Source organism: Astyanax mexicanus, chromosome 13 (assembly GCF_023375975.1).
Source record: "Astyanax mexicanus isolate ESR-SI-001 chromosome 13, AstMex3_surface, whole genome shotgun sequence".
Classification (NCBI taxonomy): Eukaryota; Metazoa; Chordata; class Actinopteri; order Characiformes; family Acestrorhamphidae; genus Astyanax; species Astyanax mexicanus.
Genome location: NC_064420.1, coordinates 35,609,770 through 35,629,209, shown reverse-complemented (window position 1 = coordinate 35,629,209; position 19,440 = coordinate 35,609,770). Strand labels below are relative to the sequence as shown.

Genomic DNA, 19,440 nt, shown 5'->3' with positions numbered 1-19,440 from the left:
AACCAAAACGGGCACATGTCACCCCACTTATTGAGCTCCATTGGCTACCAGTTGATGCTCGTCCAAATTCAAAGCTCTTACAATCGACTACAAGGTGATGACAGAACAGCTCCTTCCTACCTGCTCTCACTCCTGAAGGCTTACGCTACCTCCCGGTCACTGCACTCCTCCAATGAACGTCGCCTCGCTTTACCAAACATTCACACAAAGCAATCCAGACTGTTCTCATACAGAGTTCCCCAATGGTGGAACAAACTACCTTCCACTACCAGATCAGGAGAATCTCTCACTATCTTTAATAAACTCCTGAAGACAGAGCTCTTCAAAGAGCTCTTACTCTCCTAACACCCCTAACACACTAACTACTTCTAACCCCATTTCCTTCCTCCCCTTCTTCACTCTTCTATCCCATTACTTCTCTTTGACCTCCTTTAGGCCCTGTCTAAAGATGTTTTTACCTTAACTTCTATTACTTTTGTACTTCACTATTGTAAGTTGCTTTGGACAAAAGCTTCTGCCAAATGTAATGTAATGTAAATTCTATAAAAAAAGCAAGATGTACAGTTTTATTTATGCTGTTTTAACTGTGTACAGAATGACTGACTACAGCACTAAGCAGTTAAAACACACAAGAAAAGAAAGTACTATACGTATCAAAAATAGTGGCACCAACAAAAAAGCATCAGATTGCAGTGCTATTCAGAAGGAAGATAAAGATTGCCAGGAATTATTTGTTTACAAATTTAGACTGATATGAGCAATATTTAACATGTGTAACACGTGTGTGTGTGTGTGTATAGTATGATTAACTGCCTAGCCACTTTGTTGTAGGCTGTAAGAGCAAGTTGCTAACTCTGTGTTGGCTGTGTTCTATAGCATTTACTCTTAAGCATTTTCTTTCTCCATTTAATTTACTAATTTCATTTAGATAAAATAAAAAAAGACTGAATACAAATCTATTTCAATCACCTTACAGTAAAATGCAATGAATAATTTTGTGCAAAGCAATTGATATAACAAACAAAAACATAAATTAAAGTTAACATTTAGGCAAGTTTGAGATTTAATCAAGCTTATTTAACATTACTTAAGAAATTGAAAACTGAGGCAACAAATTACCTCAAATTATTGAACTAAATGTAACTTGTCCAAGGAAAACACCTCAGACTCAGAAATAATCCTGCCAGATGTGTGTGTTCTCTGCTGAAGCAGACCTAATTCATCTCTGGAAGGGTTCAGTAATTAGGTGATGTGTTGAATCAGGTGTGTGACGGCAGGGAAACACGGAATTCTGTACTGCTGCAGGCTTAAGAAGGGAAACGGGGAGCACCTGCTCTCAGAGCCTGCTTAATGTAATGTGGCAATGTGTTTTAATTTAAGCACTTTTAAGTGCATTTTGCATTTCTATCAACCTAATTTTGCTGTCCATGTGCTCATCACACAGTTTAGCATAGCGTATGGCTGCACGGTAGCTCTGGTATCATAATCGGAGTATAATTGATTAAAACACAGTGTCAGAGTTGATTTACCCTTCAGATTTCCCCAGTATTTGTAGCTGTCTGGAATAATTAGCCAGGGTTCAGGATAAGCAGACAAGCTTTTGAACTTGTTAAACTCTCAAATTGTAGCAAGGATGTCTTTACTATCATCAGTGTGTGTGAATGTGTGTATCTGTCTATGTGTCGAATGTTTTTCAGAGCAGAAACAGAAAGAGGCTTATCTAGAAAACATATAATAGAAGGTAAGTCTGAAAATAATCATTGTAGTTTTTGTATTAGCAATTTGTAGTCCTATTTTTAGCCAGTAAAGCAGCAGTTGGGCTCTGTTTACACCTGGTCATGTGAATAGTATCTGGATTGTATTATGGCCAGATTTAATATACATGCATTTATTTACACTTGGTAGTCAATTGCGTCTCCAATTAGTCTAAATGAAATCTGATTGCTGGTGTTGTGGCTGTTCTGGGAGTGGTTTTGGTTTTTGACAGCATCTGGGAGAGATGGAAATGTTCACGCTAATGTACAGAACCAGTCAAAAATTTGGACATATCTTCTCATTTAATGTTTTTACATTGTAAATAAACACTGAAGTCATCCAGACTATGAAGGAACAAATAAGGAATAATGTAGTAACTTAAAAGTGCTAAACAAACAAAAATGCTCTGTGAAGCAATTAGGTGGTTCTTATCTGGTACACTGTTAACTTGTGGTTTCTGAGGCTGGTAACTCTGATGAACTTGTCCTGTGCAACTGAGAAAATTCTTGGTCTTCTTTTCCTGGGGCGGTCCTGATGAGAGCCAGTTTCATCATAACGTTTTTGAAGTTCTTTGCAGCTGCAATTGAGGATAATTTCTAAGTTCTTTGAGTCATTTTTTTCTTTAGTCAGTTGAGTAGTTTTTAATATAATCTGAATAAGAACATAACTCAATATTCCTGATACACAAAATACATAAAGTGACCAAGTGTAAATTTGGGTCTTGGATTATGTTCAAACTGATGTCTATTATATTTTATATACAAGTGATTAGACACTTATACAAGTATATACAAGTGATTCAGACATCCCAAACGTATCTGCGTATGTTACAGTGATAACGAGGTTGGTGTCAGTAACTAAACTTTGGAGCTCTTCTTAAACTCCCTCACCTCCATCACTCTAAATTTAATGAGATCATTGTTTGTTGTGATGCGAGTGATACAAAGGACACGTTAAAATCTGATTGGAGCATTCAGACGCATTTGTACAAATCCAGATTCAATCACATTTCAAACCACCTTCAAATGGGGCTTGGATCTGATTTGTAAAAATCAGTCTCTCTGGATAGAATCTAGATATGCCAAAAAACAGATCTGGGCTTAACGATGTCTAAGTTGCCTAAGGCTAATATTTAAAACAGAATTGAATACAAAGTTGATTTTGCTGTTTGCTTGATTTGTAGGTCTAAAATCATCTTTGGAGAGACTGCAGTTAGAGTATGTTGATGTAGTGTTCGCTAACAGACCGGACCCCAACACACCAATGGAAGGTAGGTATGCTGGGATTACTGTACAGTTCTGCTAAGCTAAGCTAACACTGTGCTTATGCAAAGAATGCTACTTCTGCCATTGCTGCAACAGCCTGCTTTAACTTTTCACATACAAGGATACCAATCCAAGGTTAGGCAGATATGTTATCGGACAAATTTAGGGAATAGGAACAGGTATGATATAATTTCTGCATTTATCTAAATAAAACAACACTTAGCGCGTTTAGTAGCTAATGCTTATACTGCTCCAGATACTTGCTGGAGAAACTTCACTGCAACTCCCTTATAACGCTGCGCTTCAGCGGAGTAGCTTTACTGCTCCTTACAACCTGTTAGAATTCATACATCCAGGTGTGCTGGATTATAAGAGGCATTGACATTTTTTGAGAAAATTAAAGGATTTTAAGTGCGCCTTATAGTTAAAAAAAAATAGGACAGATATTTGCAGTCTACAGTCTACATATTCATTATCATCAGTTTCATTTTGTTTTAACTGGCACAAACTGGCACTCTTTTTTACATGCCATTCTTTAAACACTTTTAATGGCTCTTAATGATGATGCCATGCACACAAAGGAACAGGTACTTCTACAGTAGTGACAGTTCTTGGAACAGCAGTACATAACCCCCCTAGAAAAATGTTTAAATTACAAAATAAAAACCTCTGTCAACAAAAATGACACAGAAAAAAAAAACAATTGCAATTCTTCTATTTTAAAGCTCCACTAGGTAGGATTGAGATTTTGTGCTCGTGGGCTCCCCCTACAGTTGCAGAGTGTAATAAATGTTTCAGCCAGATTAGTTTCTCTTTCTTGTTTTCTGGCTTTCACAGACATATTCGGTCTCTTTCCAGCTTCTGCCAGAGTGTCTGTATGTTAGTTTGTAAAGAATGAACCAGTATTCCTTGTAGAACTGTTAGAACTAAAGGTCGGAAAGCAGGTCGCAGTTCTCGCGAGTGTTGGTCGAGGCCACTTTGGAAAACGTACAGAGTCTGGTTTGAGCTCAGAGGAGCCCAGCACAGACACGAGAGCACCGTTATTCCTCCTATTACACCTCAATGCAGCGCTGCAGTGAGTTTCAAGCTGTAATTTTACTTCTTTAAAAAGATTAAAAATCAAGGAAATCCTAGTGCTGCTTTAAGTGAACAAAAACAATTTTAAAGGCTATTATTACACCTACAAACACACACAAATACAGCTATACACACACATTTTTGAAAAGGAGTAGTATATAATTTAATTATTTTTTAGTCTTTTTAGCATATTTTCCTAGAATTTCCTGTTCCATTTTAATGTGTAACAGAAAATTGTAATAGAAGTTACAGGTTTCTCCAAAGCATCCATCCTAGACAAGTCTCTTTACCAATAAAGATAAGACTTTTTTTTTTAGTTAAAGCAGGACAGTTGCGCATATAAGTACACAGCATTATTTAATATCACATTGATTTTAAGTGGGCCATGATTAATTCAGTTAAAAAGTTAAATTTAATGGCAGTCAGTAATAGTTGCTTAGAGAAATAGTCATTGGTGTGCATGGGAAACAAAGGCTATCCTGTCAGGCCTGGACAGTTGGGTACATGTTTAACTAGGAAAAATACTGCAAACAAATCGCTGGGAGAGACAGTGTGATGCTGAGTGGATTTCTGTTGGTGATCTGTCAAATAACTAGTGCTAATTTAGTGAGAATATAAGTAATGTGAGTGTTGTGCTTGAGCTGTAGAACCCCCCCTTTAGTTCGGCTGTGTGAGACCGTTTGATTGGTTGATGTTGATCAGGAAGCCCTTTTTTAATCCTACTGTGTAAGAAGAAATGATCAGGAGCTGCTCTGTTCCAGCACTGCTGCTTCTCCTCAGACATTCATTCCATTTTTTAGTTCATCAAGTTCTTTCACAATTTTTGTTTTTTTTTTTGTCACCAGGAGATCCATTTAACACATCAAAAGCAAGAACATTCATCATAGAAGGTACCCAGTACCCTCAGTGAGAGCTTGATCTTTTGTCTCGTTAAGCATTTTATGGCAGTGAATGGTGCCCCTTTTTGCCCTGTTTTTCCTGGTGTGAGAAACCTGACCATGCCATTAAAATGCTGACGTCTTCCAGAGACTTCTGTCTTAGAATGACTGATTTGTTTGGTTGTCTTTTAAATCTTGCAAAGTAAATTGAGAGAAGGCCATTGCATCTGACTGATTATTGGTCATTTTTCCCATGGGTTTCATTTCTTTTTTCAGTTAAACTAGCATCCATTTCCTGATATTCCCCTTGGAAGTACAGTTGTATAAATATAAATAATGTGTAATTGGAATCTGTTTGTCTGTCTATCTATCTTTTTATTAACCTTCCTACTTACCTAAACACCCACCTACCCACGTTTCTGTTCGTATACCCATCCACCCATATGTCTACCAATAAATTCATTCTAGCCACACACACACACACACACACACACACACACACATACCTGCTCCTCCAGACATCCATCCACCAACCCTATCTATCTATCTATCTATCTATCTATCTATCTATCTATCTATCTATCTATCTATCTATCTATCTATCTATCTATCTATCTATCTATCCACTCATCCAGCCACACACCCATTCACCCATACATACACACCCAACCAACACACTCACATACCTATCCATTCATCCAACCATCCATTCAAATCCCCAACTGCTAAATCCTTCACCCATCCATCCAACCATCCATTCAAATCCCCAACTGCTAAATCCTTCACCCATCCATCCAACCATCCATTCAAATCCCCAACTGCTAAATCCTTCACCCATCCATCCATCCATCCATCCATCCATCCATCAACCCACCCTACCTGTCCATCCATCCTTACTGTCTGCCTGTCTACCTGTCTGTCTGTCTGTCTATCTGTCTAGTTATGTCTCCCATGTGTATCTGCTGTGATTAACACACTAACAGTTTAAAGTATGTTTGCAAGATTATTAATGACAGTGGTGATGATGCTAAGGTCTGCTTCCTGTCATGCATGCTCATTTACATTCCTTAGCATTTACTAAACATGCTCTTTACCCCTTGCATGAGTGAGTGAACTACTTTTTTTGTCCAGCTCTTTACTCATTTTCAAAGTTAAACATGCAAGAGACTACAGTAGGTTAGGTCAATATTAGTGATACATATACAGCTCTGGAAAAAAATAAGAGACCATTTCAGTTTCTCTGATTTTGTTATTTATAGATATATGTTTAAATAAAATGAACATTGTTGATTTATTCTCTAAAACAAGTACAACATTTCTCCCAAATTCCAATTCCAAAAATATAGTCAATTAGAGCATTTATTTGAAGAAAATGAGAAATGGCTTAAATAACAAAAAAGATGCAGAGCTTTCAAGTTCATATTTATAAAGTTTTCAGAATTTTTTTTGTATGTTCTCCTCCATCAGTCTTGCACACTGCTTTTGGATAACTTTATGCCACTCCTGGTGCAAAAATTCAAGCAGCTTAGTTTGATGGCTTGTGTTCATCTATCCTTCTCTTGATTATATTCCAGAGGTTTTCAATTTGGTAAAAACAAAGAAACTCATCATTTTTAAGTGGTCTCATTTTTTCAGAGCTGTGAATCTGTGAATACTGACCAGAATATTACTTTTAACGTTTGTGGATACATGCAAACTGTTAACTAACAATTTAAAACTGGAGTTAAAAACATGGATTTGATGTCTATTCAACACCATGAAAACCCCCACTTTCTGGTAAATGTCAGTGAAATGCAGCTTTTGGAGTTGTCATGTTGTGTGAAGTGTAAGACTGAATTATTTTCTTCTTGCTGAAACGTACTCTGACCCCTACACTATGTGCAGAGTAAGAGCAAAACCCCCAGGCTAAACGATTTGTCAGACTGTGTAAACACAAAACACAAATGACCTTTTGTGCTGAGATTTTTTAATGCTACTGCTTTTTGTTTTACATTTAGTTTATTCTGTTTAGCTGTTTAGTTAGCTATTTATTTTCTGTTAATTTATATTTGGTAAATTTTTCCTCTGTCCCCTCAGCCTCTGCTTGGTCATGCACTGTCTCTCTCCTTTCTGGCAGAAAAATGTGCCTTTGTGCGTTCTTCTCGTGGATAAAGAGTTATGTCATGCCCAGCTCTGACTGTTTATTTTGTGATATTGACAGAGACGGTGCGAGCCATGACCCACGTGATTAACCAAGGCATGGCCATGTACTGGGGGACGTCTCGCTGGAGCCCTATGGAAATCATGGTAAGTGTAGAAAGCTAAATTAAAAGATTTTTAATCATATACCAGATTATTTAGTACCTCCTTTAGTGCTTTGAACTAATGCTCAAATTCCTTACTGTCATTTCTTAGATGTTTTAGTAGCTACTAATAGTTTTGTACTGGTTTCTGGGTATTTTTCCTGTTAAATTGACAGCTTCAGTGTTCCTGACTGCTAGGAATATTCAAATGAATGGCATTAGTGACATAGCTTGACCATCCGTAATATATTCACGAATATATTCACTTGGCCTCTAAACCCCCCAAATCCCTGAAAATCAGAATCATATTGTATTCCCTTTTTCATTGTAATGTATTTCCTGAAACAACTATATTATGAAGGGCAGCTGATAAAGCTGAGTATTTAGTTCCTGTTGGAACACCCAGTTATGGTTTAAGATAATGCTGAATAATACTTAGTATTTCTTCTTAATTCTTAATTATTGCATCTATTTGAGCAGCAGAGCATGATGCTTCCATCACCATGTTTGAAAGCTGACTCAGAGATCTTGCGTTTGAATGACTTATCTCTGCTCATCCAAACAAACCTGTGATTATTGTGGCAAAAAAAAAAAATATTCTTTGTTTAATCTGACTATTAGATCTCCTTCAGAAGGATATGTTTATTACCTGTGTTGTCAACTGCAAAGTTTAGTGTTTGTTTAGTAGTTGGCAGCCTTTCAGACATTAGCAGTGTGAAATTCATGAAATGTAATTTTAAAAACAGTGCTCTGTCTCTTGTGTGTGTGTGTGTGTGTGTTCCTCAGGAGGCGTACTCAGTGGCCCGGCAGTTTAACCTGATCCCCCCTATATGTGAGCAGGCCGAGTACCACATGTTCCAGAGGGAGAAAGTGGAAGTGCAACTGCCTGAGCTCTTCCACAAGATAGGTGTGTGTGTGCATGGTTGTTTATTAAAGGCTGCACAGTTACATATTCTTATTTGTCAACTAGGCCTTACTAGGTAAGGAAGTGACTGCTTATTTACCATATTAATAAATGTATCACACACAGCAAACAAACCAGGTGTTTATGGGTGAAAAAAGGTACAAACTGAGAGAATAATTAGAGAAGATAAAAAATAAGATCAAGACTAAAAGAGAGCAAAAACAAAAATGCTCAGTATCCAAATGTGGTGAAGAGAACAGTGAGAACAGGTGAAGAGAACAATACCCAACTAAAACTGGTAATCAGTAAGTAATCAGTTTTTAATTGGTAGTGGAAACACCTGTGTTAGTGTTATTATGTTATTGAGCATTCTGGGAAATGTAGTGAATTAACTTAAAGAAGGATGAGGGAGAACTTGGGCATGTGACAAAATGACGATCTAACTTTCTGACCACAGAGGCAAACAGAGTGTATTTCTGCTAAATGAGGCAGTTTTTTTAGCTCTGTCTCATGAGACTCTGTTTCAGTGGAGTCTGACACAGCTTGCAGTAGAATTACATTCTCTTGTTTTGTATTATTTCCACATTAATATACTATTCTGGTCTCTTTGTTAGGCAGAAAACAATGCACTATACAAACTCCTCATGCCTGTTTAGAATGTTTTTTTTACCACTGCTATGTTTCATTACTTTTTTTTTTTTTTTTTTAGTCCAATCAATGCATTTACAGCATTTGGGTAATCATATATCCATCTGGGCAATGGTCAGATTTGTTTTGCCACAAGCCAATATTCTCACCATGTCAAGCAAGGCTTTCACTGTATTACTGCAATGCAACACAAAGTTTCATTTTTAAATGCAAGTAGATGCATTTATTGTATTTTGAAAATTTGTAAATTTAGAGTTAGCCTTTAGATTAGGCATATGGGGCACTTATAGTTCTAAATGGTATATTGATTTATTTAAAATTATATAAGTATAAGTGCAAATGAGTAATTGCAGATAATGAAAGACATCTGTTTACTGTTACTTAAGGATTTACTCCTTTTAACTCCTAGCATCTTATTAGTAGGACCACACTTTATTTTTCACACTCTAAAAACTACATTACTCTACTAATTAATCATACCTTTCTAGGTCCTAAAATATAACCCTGTGGGACTAATCTAATTAGCTTTCTAATAATTCCTTGTGGTTTTTGCATTAAGATTTATAACTGAATAGTGTAAAACTAGGGTTTAAAAGAGTTTATCATTTAGTGTGGTCTGAATTTAAGCCATTGTTAAGGGCATGTGCATTCCTGCATCAGTAAAGATTCCTAAACCTTTTACTTGATATAAAATAAGCCGTAAAAATTAATCCAGAGTCAAACAATATGTGGCTAAATATACAGTCATATTCTGTAAAAAAAATTAGTTTTGGCAGCTTTTCTAAAGTACAGAGTTATAGGCAAATCATTGTGCAGTGTAGCCTACATACATGGTATACACATGTAGCTTCTAATTTTAAGTTAAATTTGGTTATTATGTGCATAAATCAAGTAGACGCTCATATCTGTCATTTATGCCAAGATTTCCTATCCTGTGCAAATCAGTCCTACGTTATACAGACATCCTGTGGTAAAAAAAAACATTACTCCACATCTCTATGTTTTTTTTAAAGCAAATGTTTGTATGTGTATATATCACATTGTATCATGGTGTGTTAGTTTCTAAGCGGAGGTCAGCTCCTCAGATTTAATCTGATGTCCGTCTGTTTGTCTGCAGGCGTGGGTGCCATGACGTGGTCCCCTCTGGCCTGTGGGATCATCTCTGGGAAATATGACAGTGGTGTGCCCCCTTACTCACGTGCCTCTCTGAAGGTATCCACTCGACCATGTGTGAAATTGCTGCCGTGTCTGTGTTGCTCACCCCCACTGTGTTTCTCCTGATGCATGCCTCTCACTAATGTCTGTTTCCCTGTTTGTCTTCCAGAGTTGTGTGCTCTGGAGTGTGTGTTTATCAGCTGAGGACATCGAGGCCTTGATCAAATCTACACTTTTCTCTTTTTTGTGTCATTTATGTAAAATGAAACATTACAAACATTTACATTTTCAGCATTGAATCTTGGCCTCCTGCTCCTGTGGTCCCATAGTTCCGTAGTGTTCACTGCAGTCAGACAGACGTCTCTGAGTAGATATGCTGTGTGTTTGAAACAGGGCTACCAGTGGATGAAAGACAAGATCCTGAGTGAGGAAGGCCGGCGTCAGCAGGCGAAGCTGAAAGAGCTGCAGGCCATCGCGGAGCGGCTGGGCTGCACACTGCCCCAGCTGGCTATCGGTAATACTTCCCCGGCTCTGCTGCTCTCTCTTTTTCTGTCTGTCTGTCTGTCTGCCTGCCTGGAGCTCAGGGCAGGCCGTCTCCACGTCCCGTCTGTGTGTGATCTTCTGGTTGTCTGTCTGGTGTTGGTCTTGGTCTTTGGTGTGGGGAACTGCTGGCATGTGACAAAGCCTATTAGTACCGTTCCTTGATGTGTAAATACTGCGTAACTGACTTTAATTAATGATATTCTAAAAGTTTAATAATATTACAATGCAATTACACCCTTGTATGGAACATTGACATTATAAATAATAATAGTTTAGGTAATTCACTGCCAATTAAAAGTTTGTAGACTATTTTTAAATCAAAGTCAAAGTCAAAGTGGTTTTTATTGTCATTTCAGCTATATACAGAGTACACAGTGAAACGAAACAACGTTCCTCCAAGGACCATGGTGCACGTAAACACAGTGTAGACAGAACAATAGTGCAACAGTACAAAAGTGCAGACAGACAATACAACACCATACAGACAAAGAATAATAAATAACAAGACAGTGTGCAAATTTTGCAGTGTGCAAAAAAGACCAGGTGAGGTAGTAATTACCTCTATTACACAGTGTGCAATAGAGTCCAGTGAGGTAGTAGGGTTTTTAGTGCTTTCCATTTTCTGGGGTAAGTGGGGTAAGAGTGTGTGTGCATGTACAGAAAAAACATCAGTTCAGTCTCTGCAGTTAAGGAGTCTGATGGCTTGGGGGTAGAAGCTGTTGCAAAATCTGGTCGTGCTGGACCGGATGCTGCGGTACCTTCTTCCCGAAGGCAGGAGGGAGAACAGTTTGTGTGATTCATTTTGTAACGTGAATGCTTTAAGTTGTCACGTTATTTCCCTTTCCATCGCTTTATTTTAGTAAACTCACTTTCATAGGACAGAAGTAAAGTTACTATAATAAGTAGGGCTGCACGAGATATAGTTTTTAGCATCGTTATCAATAGTCACATATGAGTCACATTGCAGGACATAAGGCAATTAAATCAAACACGTCATGTTGCAATGTTTTGATACACAGCGTTGTCTCTGTGTCTGTGTAAGCCACAGGCTGCTGCTGCCTGAGAAGCACGAGGGGGAGGGGAAGTGCAAGGGAGAGGGAGGTTGGGCACGTGCTTGTAAACGCACGTGTTGAAAGCTGTGCACCTATGTCCAGCACAGTTTTGCGCAGATATTTCTAGTTACAGCTCAATCCACTTCCTTTAATTAAAGAAAAACGCTCTAATTTTTTTTTTAAAAAGCCATTTAAATGCCTGTTTAAAGGGCCGATTACTGTTGTTTTGCTGTTTTCCTTGGGTTTTGAGTGCTCGGCACTGACCCAGCTCTTGATTGGTCTGAACACGAGACAGTGCATGGGAGGGGGCGGGTAATGTCATGGGTCCTGCATTGTATAATATTTCAATGTATATCGCCAAAAAAGAACATTTGCAATGTTTTTTTTTTATATATATATAATTTACATTTTTTATATTGTGCAGCCCTAGTAATAAGCTCAGCTGTGTGAACTGAGTTTGTATACTCACAGCCTGGTAAAAAACATAAGTCTCATTCTGGCCTGCATGGATGTTAATGTTCTCATATGAGAATGGCAGCATGGCAACAACCAAGGCTTTTGCCATCCTACACACTTTTTAAGTCTGTGTTTAGCTCTCTCATTTCTGTATCTCCACAGGCTAATAACGTGTCAAAGGTCAGAGTGAGAGCAAGTGTTGCTTTAGTAAATGAGGTAAACACGGCTGGCAGTGAGCCACGGCTGTAGATGATGTAGATGATGCGTTTGCACAGTCCACTGCACTGAGCATAAAGTAGGACACTTTATGTGTCAGTATATTTAGTGTGTCAGTCCCTGTGGCTATATTAAGTGAATGATGCCTCTGGGCCTGGTGTGCACGCTGAAATGTGTGAAATAGCTATTAGCAGAACTGCCGCCACCTCTATCCACACCATGATTCTCTCACTGCAGGAGGTTTTCTGATGGTATAGCCAAAGATCAGCCTCAACAGTATCTCAGTATGACAAACAGAAATACTTGGATATTGCATCAGTGATGTTTTGTCCTCCTGAGATCTGGCAGTTCCTTTGCCATTTGTTTTTCAGTGCAATCAGCACTGGTCTAAGTCAAGCACTGTTTATGCAGTCTGTTTAAATCCTTCCATATTGTCTAGAAAACAACATGGGCTGGGGGTGTGGCCAACAGAACGCTAAGGCTACGTTCACATTACCAGTTACATGAATGTGAACGGTCAAATCAGAATTCATGCAGATTTTTGCTTGTATGCATGTGCTATGTGCTTCTCTCTTATACCAATACATCTTATGGTGCAGCTCTGCAGCTATAGCTACAAAAACAGCAAAAGCAAGCTGTCCAGCATTTTTGCTGATCTCAGAACAAATCAAATTTGAGCAATGTGGCTTGTAATGTGAACGTAGCCCAAGACTTTCTTTTCAAAATCTTTTCAAAAGCCTTCGCAGATTTCACATGCCAAGTGAAGTGGGGCAAGTGATGTATTATTTTGGAATAAATATGTTTTTTCAAAATGAGATCCTTAACGTATAGTAATATTTTATTAATGTCCTCTTTATTCAATAACAGGAATTACTGCCTCCTAGTTTGACCTATTTCTACCACTTTCTATACTTATGAAGTTTTTAGAAATATTAAAAATCTACATGATAATTAATACAGTAACATTATACAACCCAAGCAGTGCCTGATGTCCACTACAAACGACATATAATAACAGATAAACTAAATTATCTGAAAAACTGAAATATTAAGAAATTTATATTTCCAAAAAGACATAAATGGCACTTGTTTTCTCTAGACATATGTGCTCTGTTTTGTATCAAAATAACACAGACTTTTTGAGCAGTCATAGCTAGAAATACACTGACTGATTTTAAACTGGACAAGGCTAAAATAGAATAAAAGTTATTTTTATTTATAGCTCAAATAATACCCACACAGACTAAACTCACCCACACTATATTTATTCCTGTAATCTCTCAGCAGTTTTCACTATAGTTTTATGTAAGAATACAGTTAAGTGATCTGTTTCTGCTGCAGTAAAAATTACATAACCTCGAGGTTCACACTGGACCACGTGGAATACCCTGAATCTGTACAAGAACAACGTGTATCCATCAAGTCTCTGCAACACTATTCATTCTCTGTTAGTGCCCATTCCTTCTACAAGTATGTGGTGTTTAAAGTAGGCTACTCAGAATAGCTTTAGAAGCATCTGAGTCAATTGCTGTCTACAAGTGTTTTTGATGCAAAATTTAAAAGGCCCCGTTCTCCCGTATCTGGATATTTTTGTCTCTGTCTCCATCAGCATTTCTGGAGATCCCTCTGTCCACACCAGACACAAATCATTCAAAATAATTGAAAACAAAATCATCAAGAAGCAAGCGTAACAACCAAATAGACCTAAATACAATGCAAGGATGAAGTGTGACCTAAGTGTGCTGTTAAACACTTTTTGTCTTTCTGGATACCACCTTCCATTACTGAAGCCATGTTTTTATTTTTTTGAAGTAGCTATAGTTTATTGCTCATCCTCTATTGTATTGTACAAAATACATGAATACCCCTGGCCAATTAGGGTGTTTTCACACCTGTAGTTAATTTCTCTGGTCCGAATCAGTTAATTAGTTTGTTTACTTGGAGTTTTCTCCTTTGGTTTGGTTTTGTTTCACACATGAGAAATCACATTCTCTTTGCACATCTAAGCTTAATTGTATAGTTTTTCTTTGACTTAAATAACATACGTCATTAATTCTTTTAAACACAATGTCATTTATTTATGTTCAAATAAATGCTCTAAATACCAATATTTTATTTGAAATTTGGGAGAAATGTTGTCTGTAGTTTATAGAATAAAACAACAATGGTTATTTTACTGAAACATATACCCATAAATAGCAAAATCAGAGAAACTGATTCAAAAACTGAAGTGGTCTTTACCTTTATAGTTGTTTTATTGCTTTAATTTAACATTTTGAGTTGGTTTAGGTAAACGTAGTTGTGTTTTTGTCACACAAGTTTTTGTTTCAGTTCCATAAAGATATTTTTAAGTTTACAAAAAAAAAAACAAAGTTACATGGAACCACTGTCCATGATTAAATTAAGTTTAATTGAACAGTTATTTAAGCAAGTGTGTAAGTAACTGTAACTGTAAGTGTGAGTTATTGGAGATTTGTGCTGCTGTGGGACCTGACACCACACAAACCAGTAACAAAACAAGAAGCATTTAATTAGGAATGTGCTGAGAGAGGGTGCAGGTAATGCTGACTCCCTTTACTCTGCTGTGTTTTGCTGTGCTGCAATTTGCTGTGTGGTGTGTGTGTGTAATTGTCTTTTCAGCATGGTGTCTGAGAAACGAGGGTGTGAGCTCTGTGCTACTGGGGGCATCGAACACTGACCAGCTGATGGAGAACATCGGAGCCATACAGGTGAGCCTCAGCAGCAGGAAGGAGTAAAGGGTGTTTTTTTTTTTTTTTTTTTTTTTTTTTTTTTTTTGGTAGGTGCATCAGACTGTTTAATGTATGTGTTTCTATACAGTTAGGCTCAAACTCATTTGGACAGTGCCACAGTTTTCCTGATTTGGGTTCTGAATGCCACCATACTGGATTACAGGATTTTTAGTACATTTTCTACATGATATTACACACCTAAGTCTTGAGGATTTGTATTTAAGCATTACATTAAAAGGTTTCATGTTTGATAAGGGCCATTACTGAAAATCATAATTGTAATTGGTATAGAAAGTATAGAAAAATATTCAAGTAAATCTGCAACTGTAAAAATATAATGAATAAAATGATAAAATTGTCTCTTTCCTGAACTTCATTTTAAAATCAATATTTTCCTGAATACAAATCAAACAGTTCATGTCCTTCAAACTTGTCTGTTCATTATGGTTGTCTAGTTTTACGTCTATTTTCTAACATGCAGAATTGGGGTGGATTCCTGTTATTGATCTGAAATTATTAAGTGGAGTAGAGAGAGAATGGGCAGCTTTTTCAAAACCCTCAAAGTGCAAATAAATTATTTTACTGCAAAGAAAAAAAGTTTTGTATCACCTACACCTGTAGCTCGCATACGAGTCAAGGCATGTTAATTGGTTAAACAACTGAAATGTCGTTAAAGTGTAGACATTCAGATTTAATTTAAGGTTAAGGGTGAAACAAAAATATCCTTCAAAGCATTTAAGAATTGCAACCAATATTCTACTAAGCTCCCTCATTTTAGAGGCTCGAAAGTAATTGGACAAATTATTTTTTATTACGTTGTTCAGAATCCATTGCAGGCAATGGTTGGTTGGATTCCTGGAGTCTGGAACTCATGAACATTGCCAAAAACTCTGTTTCATTCTTTGTGATGCTTTACCAGATCTTTACTACAGCGGCCTTTTTTATCTTTAGTTTATCTTTAGTGTCCTAAGCAGGTGAAATGCTGGTTAATCAATTTGGTGATTGATTTGACCACTTCAGAATATTAAATTTTTGTGATGGATACAAAACTGGGTGGTTTTCTCAGTATGTTTTGGGTCATTGTCCATCTGTACTGTTAAGCACCATTCAATCAACCTCGCTGCATTTGGTTGAATCTGAGCAGAAAGTACCAGTAAGTCCCTGTACACTTCAAAATTCATTCTTCTGCTTCTGTCGTCTGTCACATCTTTAATAAACACTAACTGTTCGTTCTTCCAATTTCTTTTCGAATTAGGAGGCTTTGTAGAAAATTCCCAAATGCAATTCCCAAATGCTTAATATATATTTTTTTATTCAACCCCTTGATTTAAAGCTGAAAATCTACACTACAACTGCATCTCAGTTGTTTCTTTTCCATATTTTATTTAAAATCCAGTGTTGTGGCATGCAGATCCCAAATCTGAGCCTAATTGTACACGAAACTGCAACTACATTGTTTACAGAAATGTAAAAACTGGTGTCCTAATTAATGACTGCCGTGCGTCAGACAGATCTCCAAATCACATTAGGAGCATGTCTGATTATTAATGTAAATGCTTATTGCGTAATGTTGCAGTTCTGAACAGTACTTATTTTGGGATTTTCATTATTTCATTATGTCGGCCCTCAGGGGTTTCCATGCGTGAAATGGAATAATGTAATGCAAAGGAGCAGCTTAGTGAACAGCAATCAGAGGAAATCCCAGCACTATTTCTTCTCTCCCAGAACATTTAAAGTGCTTTATTGCTCTATTAAATCCCCAGCTGATGCTTTGACTTAGGTAATCTGCATTCCCTGACCGTGGAGGATGCATCAGTTCACTGATAGTACTATTAGTACACTATATTGATAAAAGTAGTGCTGCACAATATATTGTTTCAGCATCGTCATTGCAATTTTAGGTAAGGTAAATTTAACACATCAAAGTACAACTTATTTTCTGATTGGGACAAATTCATTCCCATTTCCCGTTTCCTACTAAATATTTAGAAGACTTAATTGGCCCAGTATGATTTATTTTACTTCAGTTGTGGATATATAGAGTGTAGTATTAATATGTTAGATCATAGATTAGTTATATTAGTATGTTTGATCATAGATAAGTATTGTTAATATGTTGGATTATTTACTAGTTATATTAATATGTTGGATCGTAGATTAGTAATGTTAGTATGTTGGAACATAGACTTTTGTTACAATCTGGTGAAAATTCCTTTAAATTCCTGTTTCTTCTTTTTAATTACAGTATATATTGCAGACGAAAAAACCTGTTAAAGGGCTTGTTTTTTTTTTTTTTTTTGCAAATATTTTGCAGTCCTAGATAAAACTTATCTTCTGAAATCAAGGGTATTTAAAACTGAGTTTTAAATCATATTTTTGTTGGATTATCTGTATCTACTGTCCAGGGATATTTGATCATTGGAATAAGGATTTAAACTTTATTAAGGTTGTTGGCTGATCAGTAAGCGACCTCATTATCCCAACCTCATCTCAAAAAAGCTTGATTGAGCACCACAATTCTAGAGAACTTCAGCTCTGCTTAAAAGCTCAATACTGGAGCTTCACACCCTTCTAGTTCTTAATCCACTGTGTCAATCTATAGCTGAGATAAAAAATACATTTAAAAAATGACATTCATGTTCTTTCTTGGACACAAGTAGAAATATATAAATGTTTACATACATGGGTTCACAGCTCTAGAGTGGTGCAACTGTCCAACAGCCTACTGATTAAAAGAATCAAAGAGAAGAGGTCAATTCAACACCACAGCGCTCTGTGGCAAAGCAAGTCAACCTAATTTAAAATGCTGCTTCACAAGAAGATTTAAGACAATGCAGAAGTTTTAATAGAAAGATACATACCATTTGGAAAGTTACAAAGCTTGGAAAGTGCAGGTAATGGCTATGTTTTCAGACTGTTTTTAAAAGAGGTTACAGTCCGGGCACATCTCGCAGCTTCTGGGAGTTTATTCCAGCTGACAGCAGTGTCATGGCTGAAGGCTGCCTCACTGTGTTTGGTGCTGGTTCTAGGTACTGTTAACAGATCTGCCTCTACTCATCAGAGGAGTCTAGAAGACCTGTACATCTCTAGCATGTCAGAATTGTAGGCCTGTTATTCTGTCACGGTGGCCAAACACACATCAGACACATGCAGAAACCAAACACACAGTTTATTAAGCAGAGGGGTAAATCTATAAGATTGTTTTGGAACAGGAAAGGTCAGCAACAAAAGGGCAATTGAGGAGGTCATACAGAGGATATCCGATAATGGCGTAAAAGGGCTCCATTAAAGCAAAAGTGTGAAAAAAAAATGTGGGCAACTAAAAGGCTAACAACAAGCAAAAGAATGGTCAAAAATACAGAAATGAGTCAGTAAACAAAGAAGCAAACACAAAATAAAATGCGGGGTAGAAGAGCTTCAATACCGGGCACTGAATATGGGAAAATGGGGTATTTATACAGGGAAAGACAGAAAATTACAATATCAAAAGTCAGGTGAGCCAGAATGCCGAAGTGTCACAGGATTCGGCATGTCCGGGAGGTTGGGTGAAGGTGGATTCTGGGAAATGGAGTTATATTCAATGGTCAGGAGTCTGAGAATAGTAAGCCTCCTTCAATGATAGAGGGAAATTGAGCAGCCTTTACTTACTGTTTGCCTTAAAGGAGAACTCCTGTGTAAAATTGACATTTTGTGTAGTAAAACCTAAGTACTAACCTCCATTCTCCCGCAGCTTTCCGAGATCCAGTAATTTTTTACAGTTTGTCCAAACAGGCTTTAGAATGGATGATATGGGGCATATTTTCCCCTGCAGATAAATCGCTTTTTACACCGTTATATAGGCTTAAAGTAGCTCCACATCTTATTGGTAGAATCTGGAGAGCCCAGATTCATAAAATAACTTTTAAAGTGAAAAGAAGCTTATTAAACAACATTGTTTACAACCCGTAGCGTAGGCGGTGGCCATCTTTTAACTTTACCTAAATGAAGGTCTTAAGGTAAATCTTAGGGTAAATTGTATTAATGAATTGTTTTAAATGTCAGGGATCTTCGAATTCTACCAATGAGGTGTGGAGCTACTTTGAGTTTGGAAAACGGTGTAAAAAGCGATTTATCTGCAGGGGCAAGAATATGCCCCATATCATCCGTTCTAAAGCACGTTTGGACAAACTGTAAAAAAAATTACTGGATCTTGAAAAGCTAAGGAAGCATGGAGGTGGGCTATTTCACAAAGGTTAATACTCTTTATCATGTTTTACTACACCCAAAGTCAATTTCACACTGAAGTTCTCCTTTAAGTTAAAATTTACTGTGTACCCAAAACATTGAACTTTAAACAAACATTTTGATCGAGATTTAAAATGTGCACATTTGAACCGTTATTGCAATCAGAATACTGTACACCTGTTTTCCTGCTAAGGTAATGTGTATCTACAGTACATGCAGTAATAAATGTCTAAAA

General features: G+C 37.1%; 1 protein-coding gene across 6 annotated transcripts in view; it reads left to right on the top strand.

Annotated features, from left to right (window-relative positions):
* The window catches only part of kcnab2b (potassium voltage-gated channel subfamily A regulatory beta subunit 2b), a 111,122-nt gene that overhangs the window by 90,763 nt on the left and 919 nt on the right, over positions 1-19,440 (top strand). For 4 of the 6 annotated variants that reach the window (XM_049462729.1, XM_049462727.1, XM_022677440.2 and 1 more), the window contains 8 exons: positions 1,698-1,741; positions 2,939-3,025; positions 4,943-4,987; positions 7,176-7,261; positions 8,044-8,164; positions 9,927-10,021; positions 10,358-10,478; positions 14,872-14,960. In XM_049462729.1, the coding sequence (XP_049318686.1) occupies positions 1,698-1,741; positions 2,939-3,025; positions 4,943-4,987; positions 7,176-7,261; positions 8,044-8,164; positions 9,927-10,021; positions 10,358-10,478; positions 14,872-14,960 (688 nt within the window). The remainder of the gene's footprint in view (positions 1-1,697; positions 1,742-2,938; positions 3,026-4,942; positions 4,988-7,175; positions 7,262-8,043; positions 8,165-9,926; positions 10,022-10,357; positions 10,479-14,871; positions 14,961-19,440) is intronic. The other 2 variants (XM_049462726.1, XM_022677443.2) reach the window with 1 other exon arrangement.